Source organism: Podarcis liolepis (genome assembly GCF_965112155.1).
Source record: "Podarcis liolepis genome assembly, chromosome: 2".
NCBI classification, from domain to species: Eukaryota; Metazoa; Chordata; class Lepidosauria; order Squamata; family Lacertidae; genus Podarcis; species Podarcis liolepis.
The window spans coordinates 93,878,046-93,894,286 of NC_139555.1; the positions used below are offsets into that span (position 1 = coordinate 93,878,046).

Here is a 16,241-nt window from a genome sequence, read left to right on the forward strand (position 1 = left end):
TGGGTTTATTTGACTGGTTTGTTCAGTTCTGAGCTATTCAAAATAACTACATCTGGCCTATTGGATACAAAATGTAGATTTAGAGCTGTGCTTTCACCACTAGAGGTCCTTCCAGGACAACTATGAAATTATGTGCAGAACTGTAAGGCTGCTTATATCTTACTGAGATAGAAAGTCATTCCAGTTTCAGAGAATCATAGATTTGTAGAGTTCGAAGGGACCCCAAGAATCATCCAGTCCAATCACTGCAATGCAGGAAACTTTTGCCCAATGTGGGGCTCGAACCCACAGCTCTGAGACTAAGAGTCTCATGCCATACCGACTACCAGTTTTCCAATTTTATCCCTTTTGTAGCAGTCCAGAGGCTGCTGGACTAGTTTCCATAATCCCTGACCAGAGCTCATGCTGGCTGAGTCTGATGGTAGCTGGAGTCTGACAACTTCTGGAGGGCCAAAGATTAGTCACCTGTTCTTCAAGGACTCATATAACATCTTGCCAAGGTCAACAAGAGATATTCTATTGACCCCACTAGGAAAAATAAGATATTTTTAGCAAAAGACAGGGACAACCAATGGGTTGCAGGACTTACAATGTGCCACTGCCAAAAGAATCCTTTATCCCATACTCTACTTTTCCAGTTGACTGTACCAGGATAGGATTGCATAGTGATATATATATATATATTATTGCTCAGGGGTTTTGGACATTATTTTTATGGTTCTGCACCGGAATGTTTCTGAAGGGTTCCAGTGGGCAGAAAGGCATGCTGCAAATACATGAATTTTTTTAAAAAATGGTTTATGTAATACTTTTAGAGCAACTTTCATCAAGCTGGTGCCCTCCAGATATCTTGGTCTATGACTTCCATCAGACTCAGCCAGCATGGTCAATAGTCAGGGATCATAGGAGCTGTAGTCCAAAATATCTGGAGACTATACCAGGTTTGGGAATCCTGGATTTCACTCAATGCACATTATCCCAGTAGTGCTCAACACTGTTAGGTAGATCTGAATTGGCTTTGAGGAAGAGAAGCTTCCTCCGATGGAGGCATTTTCTCTGTCGCAGGGTGCAACTTTTCCCAATGGATGCTTCTCCAAATCCATTATGTCCGTGTTGCAAAAAATATTTAAAAATAAAAATGAAGCCATGAGAAAGGCAAGTGGCATGCCTCATGGTATGTGATACTGTCTCCAACGTCCACCTGCTAAATGGCACAGCATAACTCCCCAAACCCAGGGTGCTGCTAGGAACATAGGAAGCTAACATATACTGAATCCCTCCAGTTTAATCATGTCTGTACTAATCTCCCAGATTGCAGACAGGGGACACTCTGAGCCCAACTTGGAGACACCAGGGATTGAACCTGGAACCTTCTTCATGCAAAGCAGATGTGTCCTGCTATTAGGTTACAGCCTCTCTCTGATCTACTGTCACTCTGAAAACAAGACATATAAGTATGGTGTAAAACATCTCATTCCACTTATTTGTTGCTGACCCAGGAACTCCCGTATGTCCAAGCTTGCCTATGTTATTGCTCCTGCAAAAGGGGTGGTGATATTTTAAGCACTCCTGTGTAAATCAATGGGAAGACCCAGATAAGACCTCACTGTGCCTGGCTCCCTGGTGCAAAGGATTACAGCACAAGAAACAGCTACAACTATTTGATGCCAGAATCAACAGTCATTAGAAGCCGCCCATTAGGGCAGGACCATAAACGCATGATCATATTCCCATGAATTAAAATTATTTATGTAAAAAGAAAGCAGAATAAGGAGAAAACTCTCATTTGTTACCTCCCATCCTCTGTGTCATTCTTTACAAGCTCCTCTCCGTCCTTTCTCCAAGAGATTTGAAAGTGGTGTTTCAAATGGGAGTCAAACTCAGCATGGCATTTCAATGCAACTGGATGTGATTTCAAAATTTGTGGGTTCTTAGGCAGAACAGATATTTTGGTAGCATCTAATAAGTGAAGAAAGACATTTGCCGTTTGTTCATGTATCCAATGAGCAAATTTCTTTACAGTCCTTGTGCCATTCCTTCGCATACGAATAGGGGAGCTATCAATCCCGTTTTGCATATAATGATGCACTGCACTTTAAATTGAGAAATTTCACTTGTCTTACTGAAATACTTTTGGCTGCCCTTGTATATTTCACCCAAGAATGACTAGCAGCTGTGCTTCAAATTTTGCTTTCGGTAAACTCCAAGGATAACAGAGGGTTGTACAGATTTTCCAGAGAAATGTCACTGTTCCTTTTGAAACCCTTTACTTTCCCCTTGACATTCCTCGGAAGTACTAAATTAGTTTCACATTTTATAAGTGAGCCAGAGTTATTTGGCCATCATTCATTGTTCAGACTGACTCCTGAAAAGCTCTCCAGTGAAACATATGAAAACGGGTATGAGTGAATCTGTCGATTTTGGCTTCTCTAGGTTTCTTGCTTTCCCAGTCTTAAGTTCGGTCCTCCATATTTCTTTATACTTTAAAAGAAATCCTTGTTCAAGTTTCTCCCATAATATACACATTTTTGTATGCCATTGTTTCTTATACAGATTTTTGCAAGCCATTTCCCCTAATAAAATGCATTTCTGTACGCTTTCCCCCTCCATTTTTACGTCACCAATCAGTTGAAGAACTGAATCACAAAATCTGGAGAGCTGCAAATTTGGAAGGACAGCTTTGTTTTGGTTCACAAGTTGTTATGGAAAATGTGAATTGGATACGCTCGTATTAAAATTCAAACTGAATTGAATTCCTTTGCCATCCCTAGAGTGAAAGACACACCTGTGGGGTGGGATCTCAGTTATTCACACGTTTGCCCCTGCAGTGTGGGATGGCACTGCGCTATCGGTAGGAAATATAGCAGGGCCCTTTATGAAATTCATACTGCCTGAGTTCCCATCCCACCTCCAGTTTAGCCAAATCATGTCCCACCTGTACTTTGCTAAGAACAGTAGAGAAGGGAGAAGGGAGAAATCACAAAAGGCAAATGGTTCATGGTCCCTTGGCCCACCTCCCATGAATTGAAAGCACCAGTGTGAAGACCGGTGTGAAGACGAGCAATATTTTACTCAATGTCAGCAAATGTGATTAATTTGCTCTTGTGGATATGTGACCTAGGAAAGCAATAGGTTCGCAAATAATTTTTGCTGATCTACTAAAAAAAAGTGCTGGCACATAGAATCATGGAGTTGGAAGCGACCTTAGAGGTCCAACCCACTGCTCAATTCAGGATGCAACTACTGGAGGCGTCCCCCTGAAATTGGGTTGTGCAGCGTCTGCTTAAATACCTCCACCAAAGACGAGCTGCCACCTCCCAAGGCAGTCTGTTCCATTCACTGTGTAAAATAGTGTTTCATTGAGGAAACTCCACAACCATTATTAATATCAGTAACAGGTCTCTCCTTTTGAATGGGGAACATCCATAGTGCTCAACCAGCCTTTAAATCAGGAACAATATACAATTATGCCAATTTTCAAAAGTGCAAACAGCATTATACTGCATTACCCATATTTTGCTGCATTATGCAATTATATTTGTTGTTTTGAATAGGGAATGTTGTGAGTTAAGCACATCCATTAAGAAAATTGCATAGTTGCTTCTGATGCAATGCGTGATACCATTGTTTGGGGAGATGGAATTGTCTTCAGAATTAAACGGGGCGTTTTTCACATCTATACATGAGGCTAAAGCAATCAGATTTTTAATAGTAACTTGTGTTCATAGGAAGAATTACTTCTGACAGTAAGGGTAGCAGTGATAGCACGTCTCCCGGCAGAATTTTTCACCCAGCAAGTATAAGACCCAGCATCTTCCTTTCTCGTTACTCTGATTTCCAGGGTTCCATTCTGATCAGGATCAAGGTGCTGCATGTCGTAATCTTTAGTCCTAGGAAGTAAACCAGAACCACGAGTTATTTCATGCGGTTAGAGATTATGAGAATGTCAGGGCAGCCAGGTCTTAGCTTAACTACCATGATAGGAAGTAGAAGCAAAGCAATGGCTATAAATCAATATAGACATTTCTTCCTTTCAGTCTGAAAAGATGCTTCAGCTCATAAATGAAGGAAGACTTGTTTTTGAATGAACTGGAATTACATACTTTTGAATTGAGGTCACACTCACACCGTGCTTTTAAAGCACATGGCTTCACCCAAAGAAAGCCAAAGTTAGTTAAGGGTGCTGTGGAAGAAACTACCGTTCCCATGAGCCTCATAACTGTTAAAGTGCAATAAATGTGCTTTAAATGTACAGTGTGGATTTTACCTTAGATTTCATTTTCCCAGAAATGGTTTTCTTCACCATCAGAATGAATATGCACCTTCTTCCCACAGTGGCCATGTCCCAAAATTTCTCACCACCACATCAGAATATTTAGGATGATTGGCTAGCTCCATACTCTAGTAGCAAATTCTTCTTCTTTTTATGGTTTTGTGTCAAACCATAGAGCGCGTTTAAATGTATTTTTGAATGCCGCTCAACAATATTTTCATTTAATTAAATTCAGCGTATTTGTTTTGAGCATTAGCCATTGCAGAATTCCAGTAGTGGGATTTCTGGATCCTCCTTAATCAATACCCCTCATAAGTATACTTATGGCCAAGAGTTGGCATGCAAAGCCTCTGCTTTTTGCTGCGGACAAGTCTTTATGTGAGAAAAGATGTTCTGCTTTAGACCCAGCTTTTGCTGCTCCTGCCTTCTCCTTCTGCTGCATATGTTTTGTGTAAGACAATAAGGAGGGAAATAGCAGAGGTATGGGGTGCCTTTCAAGAATTTTCTGTGTATACTTACAAAGCCTTGGTCCTTCATAAATATTCACTTGTGGGTGAAGACCCCCGAAACCACCCCCAAATGAAGACACAATAGACACAGATTTTAGTTTAATGTTTTTGGCATTAAATTTTAGGCACAACTTTATTGATTAAAGCATGTGAGTGGTTGCTTAGGCACTGGTTCAGACTACCTGAACCTGGCAGGAACAGGACTGACACTGGGCACCATCATATGTCAGTAAGGGAAAGCATCCTGGGGGAGCGAGAACTCCTTCAATCTCACAGTTCACCCCACATGATCCCAGGGGCTCTGGTGTGGCCCTAGCCCTTGACAGGGTTTGGACAAAAGCAAGGTGAGCCCCTGGATTCCTTTAATAGAATTCCCTAGCAGCAGCAATGGAGGGGCAGGCACAGCCACCACACTCCCTCCCCAAAACATTGAACCAAATGCCTAACTGCCAACCTTACAAAGTTGTGACGAGTTGCTACATGGTAGGCAAAAACCAAGTGGCACCAGCCAATCAGCCAAATGGCAAAATTCCTACCGGGCCCCTGCTCCAAAACAGACGACCCCTAGACAGGCATAGCAAGGCCATAAGGAAAACCCTAAATATAGGGAGAGGAGGGCGGGTGATCCTCTGCATGTTGCAAGAAAGTGAAACTCTCCAGCAACGTGCAGCAGCTTAAGTAGCCCCTCAGCAGCCAATAGCCAACCCAAATGACCAAATTTCTGCCCCAGCAACAGAGGGGCAACCAATGGGTCATTGTGGCCATCCAAATGGTCCTGCCCCACAACAGGGAGGCAGTTTTTGGTGATCTCACCACAACATGTGCCCTCCATGATGGAGGACCCGACTTACAATAGTGACTAATTTTATCGACCCATTCTGGGGTGAATGGTGAAATGTTTGTGCATTTCTCTCTCAACACCGCTCTCTTTCTCTGGATTATCAGGTGTCTAGTGGTTTGGTTTAGGGTACTCAATCAGTTGTAGCTACTCAGAGGAGCTGCTGCTACCTTTTCATGGAAACCAATATTATAACCAATCAGGGTTATAGTCTGGCCAACAGGGCCTCTTAGAGGACAATAACAGATCCTGAGTAGGAAAACGCAAGGAACATGGGCCTAGTACACAACTAAGTTCCCTAAAGAACGAAGCAACACAAGTTAGATTCTGAAGTGTTATCTTTTCAAAACTAACATTTGCTTTTTATTAAGCCATCTAAATTGCGCCTGAGCAAGAAAAGCCTCTGAGCAAACTAAGCTTTGTTGACCTTTGCCTTCCTGAAGATAAAGGAAATGGAACACCACCTCATGGGGGACCTTATCATTTCCATTGCTAACAAACAATGTGGGGTTTCATTACGCTTGGCATATTAGTCTTTGAAACTTTTAAAGTATAAGTATATTTGGATCATCTTTGGCATCCTATGACAGCAATTTTTAGTGGATTGGTTTTTTTAAAAACAAATCAATAGAGATTTAATGGAACTACATCTCTGCAGCCAGAAATGCCAACAGCAGCCTATGAACACGAGGAAAGAACTAAAATGAGCTTACCAAGTAACATCAGGTGATGGGACAGCAAAAAACTGACAGTACAGGTGGCTTGGGTAACCCACAACCGCAACATATTCTTCACCATCTGGAGTTAACATTTCTGGAGGAATGTCTGCAAATGTCAACAACAACAAAAAAAGTTAGAACTACAGATCTATAAATAGCTTGGATTTAGAAACACCTGCCATCCCATGGGGTTGGGAAAACATTGCTGTCTAGAATCCAGCAAAAGTGAGTTGCACTTAGGAGTTAGCTCAGATGTTTACAAATCACTTGCTATTCAGACCAGAGCGGAGGGGTGCTTTTTTGTAATGGTCAGCCCAATGTAACATCATACTCACTGGCCAGAGGAACAGTAACTACTGAGAGAGGACATCCCATCTGTCCCTTTGAGCAAGAAGTCCCCTATCTTTGTGGGCAGCAGTAACAACTTGTGAGGCAGCTTCTTGGAGGAAGAAAGCAGCAGCAAACAAGACTGAGGGGGCAGAACTGGTGCAACCATTACGCAGAGTGAGTGGCCACCTCAGGCAGCAGATGCTGGGAAGAGCAGCAGTGAGTGGTTGCAAGACAGAGCTTGGATGCCATGCAGTCTGACTGGCACCCCTCAGGCTAGCCTGCTGTCCCCTCAGGTGCACTGTTGCATTGCTGCAATCTGGTCAGATTAAGGATGCTGAGTGATCCAACTCTGCTGATGGGACCTTCATGCCTTGGCCAAAAGATAGCAGCTGCTAGCTTAGGCATGTGGCTGCTGAGTGGCTAGCAGTGTCCAGTGAAAAGTGCTGAAATCGTGGCCCATGCTAGACCATGCTTGTTATGTGTTGACCAATCCCGTGCCTTTGCTGTACCCCTGGGCATCCTCTCATAAGGACATGGGAATCCTCTCCTCCTTGGGTATTGGTTAGTCAATTAACTAAGGGTTTCCCATTGGAAGCTGCCTCTAGACCAGGAGTAGGAAACCTTTAACAGCCCATAGGCCACAAACTTCCAGGAGGGACATGTCCATGGTGGGAGGAGCCAGAAGCAAAAGTAGGTGGAGCAAGAAATGTACATTTAACCTTTGGACAGTAGGCTTGTTTCTGCATAGACCCCCAACACAACCCATCTGTCCACACAAGCAAGAAGCATTGCCAGAATTCAAGGACACATTTCTTGCCATGTAGAAACACTCAAGGTGGGTGCAAAAGATGGCTGGGGAGGGATGGGGCCTGTGGAGGGCAGGAGAGTGAGACCTGGAGGACTGCTTTCAGCCCCTGTGCCTGAGGTTCCCTCTCTTTGCTTTAGACCTTCAGCAAATTGCCTCATGAACTACCACCTGGGGTATGGAGGCCACCTTCTGCCTCCTTGTTAATGCCAAAATCTTAAATCAGGGGTGCCCAAACTTTTTTCAAAGAGGGCCAGATTTGATGAAGTGAGTGTGTGAGGGCTGACCAAGTTGTTGAGCTTTTTTTAGGATTTCCCCTCAGGACATATACTGCCACAGGGGCTGAAATAAATTGACCAGCAGGCTGGATTAGGCCCCTGAAACGGACTTTGGACATGCCTGTCTTAAATATTGTCACAAGTCACTCAGAGCCTTCTGAAGCAGTTTTGTATAATGGAAAGAAGGAATGGAATAGTATCATAAGACAGAAGGGAGTCCTACCCATTATCAAAGTTGGAAGAGAAACTGAGCCCTAGAGTGGCCTAGTTTACTTGGGTAGCTTCCTTATACAGAGTTGGACCACTGGTCCACCTAGCTCAAGATTGTCTTCTGTAATGACTGGCAGTAGCTCTCCAGGGTTTCTGACCTGGATCTTATGGATTCAGGGACTGAATCCAGGGTCTTTACATGCCGAGGCACTCTTCCGCTGAACTCCATGCATGTTGCGAAAAGCTGGAACGACTTACTAAGCACATTGATGTTTGCTGTGGCGAGGATGGTGCCATGCTTGTTTGTAGCCTCACACTGGTACACGGCACTGTCTTGCAGCTCTAGGTCAGTGACGCTGATCTCCCTTGTTGAAAAAACAGCCCTGTTGGATTTTATTTCTGCCTCTGCCAAAAACACAACAATAGGATACAGGGTCACAGTAAGTCAAACTGGGCCTTCCTGGGAATGTAGAAATAAGTGGGCTTTCAGGGAGAAGCTCTCATCCATTTTGCCCCTTGTTGTTGTTACTACTACTACTATTATTTTGGATGTTTTGCACCTTGTCCTTACCGTCAAGAGACCTGCCATTCACTTTCCACTTTATAGTGGGCTCAGGATAGCCAATGGCTTGGCACAACAGCACAAAACTTTCACCGACACCGTAAACTCCACTTTTGGGTTTCGTTACCCATATGGGAGGCTCTGTCGAGAAAGAAGAGAGTAATCTTTCAGCCATGGCTGTGAGTCAAAGGCAGACAGACACGTGATTAACATCACCACCACAACCGCAGTAAGGCACCTAAAATGCTGAAACGCTTTACAATTATAGAATGTCTGTAGAAAATGCATATAATATAGTCTCCAATTAGGCAAAAAAATAATAATGAAAAAAATGGCCCATATAGTATCATTCAAGTTACACTTACATCAATAGTTCCCAAACTTATTCGGACCACTGCCCGTTTGGTTCCATAAACTCTTCGGTGCCCCTTACCCTACCCTATAAATAGCATTATTCAGAGTAGCGGTTTGCACGACCCACTCGGGGAAATAGTAACACAATAAAATTTGAAGCAACAACCATTTAATTGCACATTTATTCAAAATCCAGTTAAAACTATGTAGTTTATTAATTTAACAAACTTGATGAATATGATGGAGTGATTTTCAAATAGTGATAGTCATTTTCACCTCTAGCACTGCCTGCTGCCCACTTACCTGTTAAAGTCGCCCTAGGTAATCCTACCGCCCACCTTGGGAGCTACTGTGCTATATGCAATAGTCATGACCAGCTGTATTTTTCTTAGAAACCGCTGGGGGAATCTGATTTGGATTGGCGGAATGGTTTTTCAAAAATACACATTTCTCACCCACACAGCTTTCACAATAAAAACTCTCCATTCCCCTGAAGCTCCTATTAGACACGGAGGGTGAAATATATAGGCCCCCACATTGTACCTGCGTGTTTTCTTCTCTGTGACTAATAGAAGCTTAATACAGCAGAAAAGTTCATGGGGGAATCAATGCGGAGTACAGGTTTTTAGATCCTTTCCCCCATAAACCACAGCCTTCGTCCAAATCCCCTTCACTGTAACCATTCTCTTAAGAGAAGCTGTCCTTATGGTTAGCGTGTTGGACTATGACCTAGGAGAGTGGGGTTCAAATCCCCACTCATCCATGAAGCTTACTGGATGACCTTGGGCCCAGTGGCGTAGCGTGGGTTGTCAGCACCCGGGGCAAGGCAAGTAATTTGCACCCCCTAACCCCTAACCTGCCGCCGCTGCCAGCTTCTTCTTGCTGCTGCCTGGTCTGGTCTGGTGTGGTTCTCTCCCGCGCTCAGCGCTGCGCTGGGTGGCCGCTGCACTGTCCCTCCCCCAGATAGTCCCTCGCTCTCTCTCCACACCGCACATCTGGCACCCCCCCCTCCACAGTGGGCGGCGACCCGGCGGCTCGGATCGGATTCGCACAGCCAGCACTGCAGTGAGAGAGAGAGTGAGCCAGGTAGGGGCAGAGAGCTGAGAGTGCGAGCGCCCCCCCCAGATGTTGCGCCCGGTGCGGCTGGCCCCCCCTGCACCCCCCACGCTACGCCACTGCTTGGGCCAGTCACCATCTCTTAGTTTAATCTACCGCACAAGGTTGTTGTGAGGAGGAAGTGGGGAGGAAGAGAACCATGTATACCACCTTGAGCTCCTTGGAGGATAAAAGTGGTATATAAATGTAATAATTAATAATAATTAATAAATAAAAGAAGGAAGTTGTCAGGGAACTGCCATCAGCTCAGAGGCGAGAGGTGGAAGGGCAGTTGGGTTACAGGGAGCCTCCGAAGATCCTGCGAAGCAGCTCTTCCTCCAGAGAGGAGGGAGGCCCCGCCTCCAGTGGGGAAGGGATGCAGGGATCAGAAGATGCTAGAGAGAGCCGCAACACCAAGCCTGAGCAAAGCGAGGTGGAGGCAGGTCCCCCTTTGCCCACAGCCTCTCTGCGAAGTCGGTTTACGCGCAGAGAGGGAAGGCGTAGGATGGGGGTCAAAAGACTGCTATGCTGGGGAAAGTTTAAGGACCACCCACTCCCAGATTCTGCAAGCGACTGAGCAGACATGGACTTGAGGCGTTCTGCACTGTAAAGGTTTTGTACATATAATAAAGCCTGGAAAAGACCGGTGGGAGTCTTGCCTGTTCGCTCTCGAGCAACCAGGCTGGCACCTGACAGAAGCCTTGGAGGCCAGTGGTGGAGCATCTCCTTGCATGCATAAAGTCCCAGGTTCAATTCCTGGCATCTCCTCTGTCTGTCTGGAATTGTGGAGAGATGCTTTCAGTTTGTGAAAACAGTGCTGACCTAAATGACCAATGCTCTGACTGAGTATAAGATGGCTTCCTGTGTTCCTAAATAATGTATAGCTTGGCCTTAAAAAATAGTAATAATTGGCCTGGGGGGGGGGGAGACCAAAAAGAGCTATGCAGCTAAGAATTTCACTAAGGAAATATTAATTCCTTCTTTTATTCCAGGTTACCAGCAGATGGCACTCTCTGGCAACAACTGCAAAAAGTGAGGAAACTCAAAAGGCTGTGCTTTTACACCGTGTGATGCTATTAGCATTGTTATTACCTTTTCAGCTCTGGTTGTATCAAAGGAGAATGGGTGGGGAAGCAGACATAAGAAATCCTGTGATTTGTTACCCCAAACCCCGTTCACTGCATCTTCAATGACAATGGCAATGATTGCAATGTTTGTTGTTGCTTGCAGGGGTTGCCAAGTTCCCTAACACTGGGTGACCCTCTCCGAAATCATGAAAGGAAGATTGAAACATGCAGAGCAAGTGAAGTAACAGTACGCACAATGGTGTGCAGGTGGAGGGTGGTATTTTCTGCTCCCGGAACAACTTGCATTCACAATCAAACATTGTGATTCTTAGGGCTGTGAAGTAGTCCTGGGACTGGAAAGCAGAAGGGAAGCACCTCTGGCTTCTGCAGCTGGCCAGGGACCAAGGGTCAGGCCATGGCACCCAGAAAGGCAAGCAGGAAAGCCACCCGGCCCAGCACACCAGCCAGACAAGGAGCAGCTGCAGAGTGTTTGCTTTTCTGCTTCCTCCCTTCCAAATCTTAAGACCTTAAGAAGATCTTCTTGGGTTGAGCCAGTGGCCCATCTAGTCCAGCATCCTGTCCAGACGACTGTGGGAAGTCCACAAGGAATACTAGCTGTACCACGTTCCTGACTGTTACTTACTGGGAAGGAGAGGAGGGACAGGGCCTCAGAGTGATTGGTGTGGTGCAAATCCACTGGGGCAATCAATCTGACACTCCTGCGTCATGCCAACCACAGCACCGCCTTGACCCTCTCCAGAGCAACAGCCACCCACCTGCTAGGAAGCTAGCATAGCAGCTTTATCCCACCTGAGCAGCACCTGAGTGCAATTCTGCTCATCCCCACTTGTGATTCCTTGCAGCTGCCTCCAACCAGTGGCATAGCATGGGTTGCCAGTGCTTGGGGCGAGACAAGTATTGTGCCCAGTTACCTGTGACAGCACTGGCATGGCAATTGCAACCTACCTATTTCTCCCTTTCCACCTTCAGTTCAATGTGGATCACAGCCACTGCCGCCCCCCCCAACCCAACATTAAAAGAAAATATATAAACAGTCTTAATGGAAGAAGCAAAGGCTTTGGGAGGGGAAAAGGTGCGGGAGTGCAATCGTGGGACCGGGGTTGGTGGTATTTGAGGTACTCCCTGCGTATAGAAAGAGGCACAGACTGAGAGGAGGCTATGCTTTTCTTTAAATTTTGCACCCCTAATAATTTTGCATCTGGGGCTACTGCCCACACTACACCACTGCCTCCAACTGCCCTCCCTGGGACTGCAGAACCAAATGGAATCCCCATCTATCAGCTGGAGGACTAATGGCTGGCTGCTGTGTGTGTCTGACTATATTTGTAACAGAATTCTTAACTTTGGGGGGGGGGCAGCTGGGGATGCCATTACCTGTTGCTTGAAAGCCACCTTGAGAATCATTTGATTGAAAGGCAGAGGATACATCTTCAAAATAAATAAATGATAGATTAACACATTGCAGTCTAAAAACAAGCAGGCACACTTCTCTTCCGGAGTAGGCAAAATGGAAATTCCCAATTCTCAAAGTTGTGCCATAGTGGGACATAAAAGGTTGACCACACTTAGATCAGGCCCTCCAGCCTGATCTACTGGCCCATCACCCTTGACTTGATTCACTAAGAGATTTTCCAGTAAATGAAACTTGAGAGCGGGAGCAAGGTGTGAGCACAGAATGTCCTAATCATTTAATCTCACCAAACAAATCTGAAAAGAGAGCAGGGAAATTATTATTTACCTCTATAGAAACTGAGCATGCCAGAGACTCACACGTAATCTAGATATATAAGGAGGGAGGGGTAGCAAACTTTTGTCTAACGTTTAACCATCCTGCAAATATTTAACCTCAATTATATCCATGGAAAAAAAGGAAGAAGGATGTATACATGGCAATCAGTAGTAGGTTTGGGCAAGTTCTGGGTTGTATTCAATGTTAGTTCTGCTTAGAGCAGAACCACTGAAGTTAATAGACCTGTCTAACTCCAAGTTCATTGATTTCAACATGTCTCCTCTGAGCTGGATGAGTATTGGACACAACCCATTTCTATAAACCCACAAAAAAAGCCAAGCAGATTTCTTGGACACTAAAAAAAGGTGAGAAATGACTCATCTACATTTGGCACCATCCTAATCTTAACTACAAGAAACATGTTGCAAGCAATGGATTGATCAGCCTACAGTGATTTTGGAAACTCAGTCCATGGATGCTTTTGAAAAACTGCTGGACAGAAAACTGTCGGACATTCTTTTAAGTGATCAATCCCCCTTCAACTAGCTTTAGCAAGTTGCTTCTTGGCATTCCATGCATCCACTTGCACGATGCCTAAACCTGATGTCAGGAGTCAGTTTTCTCTTTTAAATAATAGCTCGTTAAAAAAAAATAAAAAAACTGGGAACCATGGGCTTATTGGTGCTTTTCAGTAGTTTAGTGTTGGTTGCTTGTTTACAACCGCAGGAAAATTTGGCTTAAATACTAAGATTGCTTTCAAAAAGTACTCCCATTAGTCTAAATCTCTTGCCTTGTTTGTAGCTCAAGAGGCATTAGGATATAAGAGGATTAATCTTGAGAACTATGAGAGTTCTCGAGCTCCCTGTTAACCATCACCTTGTCTTGCATACCTGCGCAAGGGTCAGGCAAAATTAGAGTCTTTGTACACAGAAAACACCCTGTTACTGATTTCAGTGCAGCTCATCATGTTAAATCAGGAGTCCTCAGCCTTTGGGGGCACCAGGGAAATCTAAGAAACTGTGGTGGGAACCATAAAATACCCATTTCACAGAAGTAAAGGGTGAACCCCTCATCCAAAGCAGGCAACATACCTATACACTCCCCATAAAAACAAATGATACATAGATGAAGAAGGCAACCTTCCATAAAAATAATCCAATATCTCCCCCCGAAGCAAAAAAGAGAGGAGAAGAATAAAATAAAATTGGGAGGGTAAAGGGAGTTTTGGCAGGCACCAAGGAGCTGTCGGTGGATGCCATGGTGTTCACAGGTACCATGTTGGAGACCTCAACATTGAAGCAAAGAACAACAACTAAATGGAAATTTTTGCCTGGGATCACTCAACTTCCTACCTTAGCTCTTACAGTTAAGGGAGATTTGGAGAAATGATTGCATAAAATTGCAACTGGAGTGCATAAATGCAGGTCATTTCATACAGTGCATTTAAAGATATTTTAAGTGTACGCCTGGAAATGAAAAACATATAGCTACTCTCGGAGGTTTGATAGGCTACAGTTCCCTACTGAACATATGCTAAATGATCACCCTACTTTACCATTGTGTAATGTATGAAACGGCCGTATGGCATCCATTATAAACCTAAAAGGATCCTAGTTAAACAGATCCTGGGCACCCACAAACATACACAGACCTCAGTACCCGTGAACATCTTTTCCACCCTGCCAAACAGGTTACAGTGGTGCCCTGCAAGACGAATGCCTCGCAAGATGGAAAACTCGCTAGACGAAAGAGTTTTCCGTTTTAGAGGTGCTTCGCAAAACGAATTTCCTATGGGCTTGCTTCGCAAGACGACAATGTCTTGCGAGTTCCTGTGGGTTTTTCTCCCTCCCCCCCTTTTTCTAAGCCGCTACGCCACTTATCAGCTGATCCGATCAGCAGATAAGCCGCTAAAAGCCGCTAATAGCGCTAATAGGGCTAATCCGCTAATCCGTCAATGGGCTTGCTTCGCAAGACGAAAAAACCGCTAGACGAAGAGAATCACAGAACGGATTCTTTTTGTCTTGCGAGGCACCACTGTATCTGGAAGCATCTTAGGCCACATTTAACAGCCCTTCAGCTTTACTAGATTGGCCATCAGAAGAACTGGGTAGGCAACCTTAGGCATGTGACCTCTAATCAAAAGCCCAGGATTATTAGGAATGACTCCATGCAGAAAATCCCTATGAAAATACCTGTGCAAGAGGGAGGAAGGGGGGATGCTGGGTGACCAAACCATCAATCTTTAGCTGCAAACTCACCTTAAAATGTATAACCAGGCAGCCTTTGTTTCCAAATGATTCTAAGATGGTGTGTGACACGCATGCAAGCGTTGAAAATGTCTTGTGCTTTCAACACAATGGCATGATAGAAAACTATGTGAATAGATAGGCTTTCACTTTTCTGTTATCAGCAGGAGAGAGAACAGACATGGTGCAAAAAGAAGAAATTGTGAGTGCCAGTTACCCACCTCCTGGTTTAATTTATGTTCTATCCCATGTGCTTGAGAGAAGGAAGCCAGAGCAGCTTAGCCTGGTTGTAACTTGACTGCAATGCCAATGGAATCAATTAAAGCCAGTGAGGTCAGCACAGCTAAGTTCTCTTACACCAAAGGAGCACTGGCCCTTCGCACGTGATGGAGTGGGAAGGAAGGTGTCAGCCCATGATTAATGGCAGTGACATTTTGCCGTTTGGAAACTCAGGAGAGGGAAAAAATGAGTTGGGCTCAATTTTGCCCGGGCTTCCCATAGGTGGGGAGACTCCTGATAATAAACAGAATCCTTGTCAATTCCATTGATCTTATTTAATAGATTTCCATGCTCAGAAAGAGAGGGTGGGGGAAAAACTATCCACACTACTCTGTTTGGGCACAGGGTGGTGGTATGGATGCATTTGCATCTGTGCATCTTAACGAACAGAGGCAATAATTTTCATCTGAATCTGCGGCCATTATTCTATGCCGCTTAATTGCTGCGACTTCCTTGGCATTTGATTGCTTTTGCAGCTCCTGCAGTTCGCTTTTGAAGACGGCTTCAGTTTTTCAGTAAAAAAAATATATAAAAAATCCTCAGCCAGATTGTTAAGATATTCAACGACTGTAGAGACATTCCAAGCCATCTGGAATGATTTCTAAGTCAGCAATTTGCAGTAGTGCAAATTGCCCTATGCACTCTCCCTACCCACATCTATCTCTCTCTCTCTCTCTCTCTCTCTCTCTCTCTCTCTCTCACACACACACACACACACACACACACACACTCCTGTGCAGCATGATAAATGCTATATAAAGTCAAATAGAAAAGCACAGCAATGCTAGTGCTTATTTTCTTTTTCTTTTAAAAAGTGCCCCAGCAATTTAAAAAGTAACAAGAAGATGCATCATAAATATTTGAAATGCTTATTTTGTTCCTGGATTTCCTCTGATACCAGGGAGATGAAAAGAGTGGGATAAATA

At 44.5% G+C, this 16,241-nt stretch overlaps 1 protein-coding gene across 8 annotated transcripts in view; it reads right to left on the reverse strand.

Annotated features, from left to right (window-relative positions):
• Positions 1-16,241, reverse strand: part of CHL1 (cell adhesion molecule L1 like) — a 192,980-nt gene that overhangs the window by 35,238 nt on the left and 141,501 nt on the right. For all 8 annotated transcript variants that reach the window (XM_083491209.1, XM_083491207.1, XM_083491203.1 and 5 more), the window contains 5 exons: positions 8,534-8,665; positions 8,221-8,367; positions 6,334-6,445; positions 3,739-3,890; positions 1,794-1,959 (listed from right to left, as the gene is read on the reverse strand). In XM_083491209.1, coding sequence (XP_083347335.1) covers positions 1,794-1,959; positions 3,739-3,890; positions 6,334-6,445; positions 8,221-8,367; positions 8,534-8,665 — 709 coding nt within the window. The remainder of the gene's footprint in view (positions 1-1,793; positions 1,960-3,738; positions 3,891-6,333; positions 6,446-8,220; positions 8,368-8,533; positions 8,666-16,241) is intronic.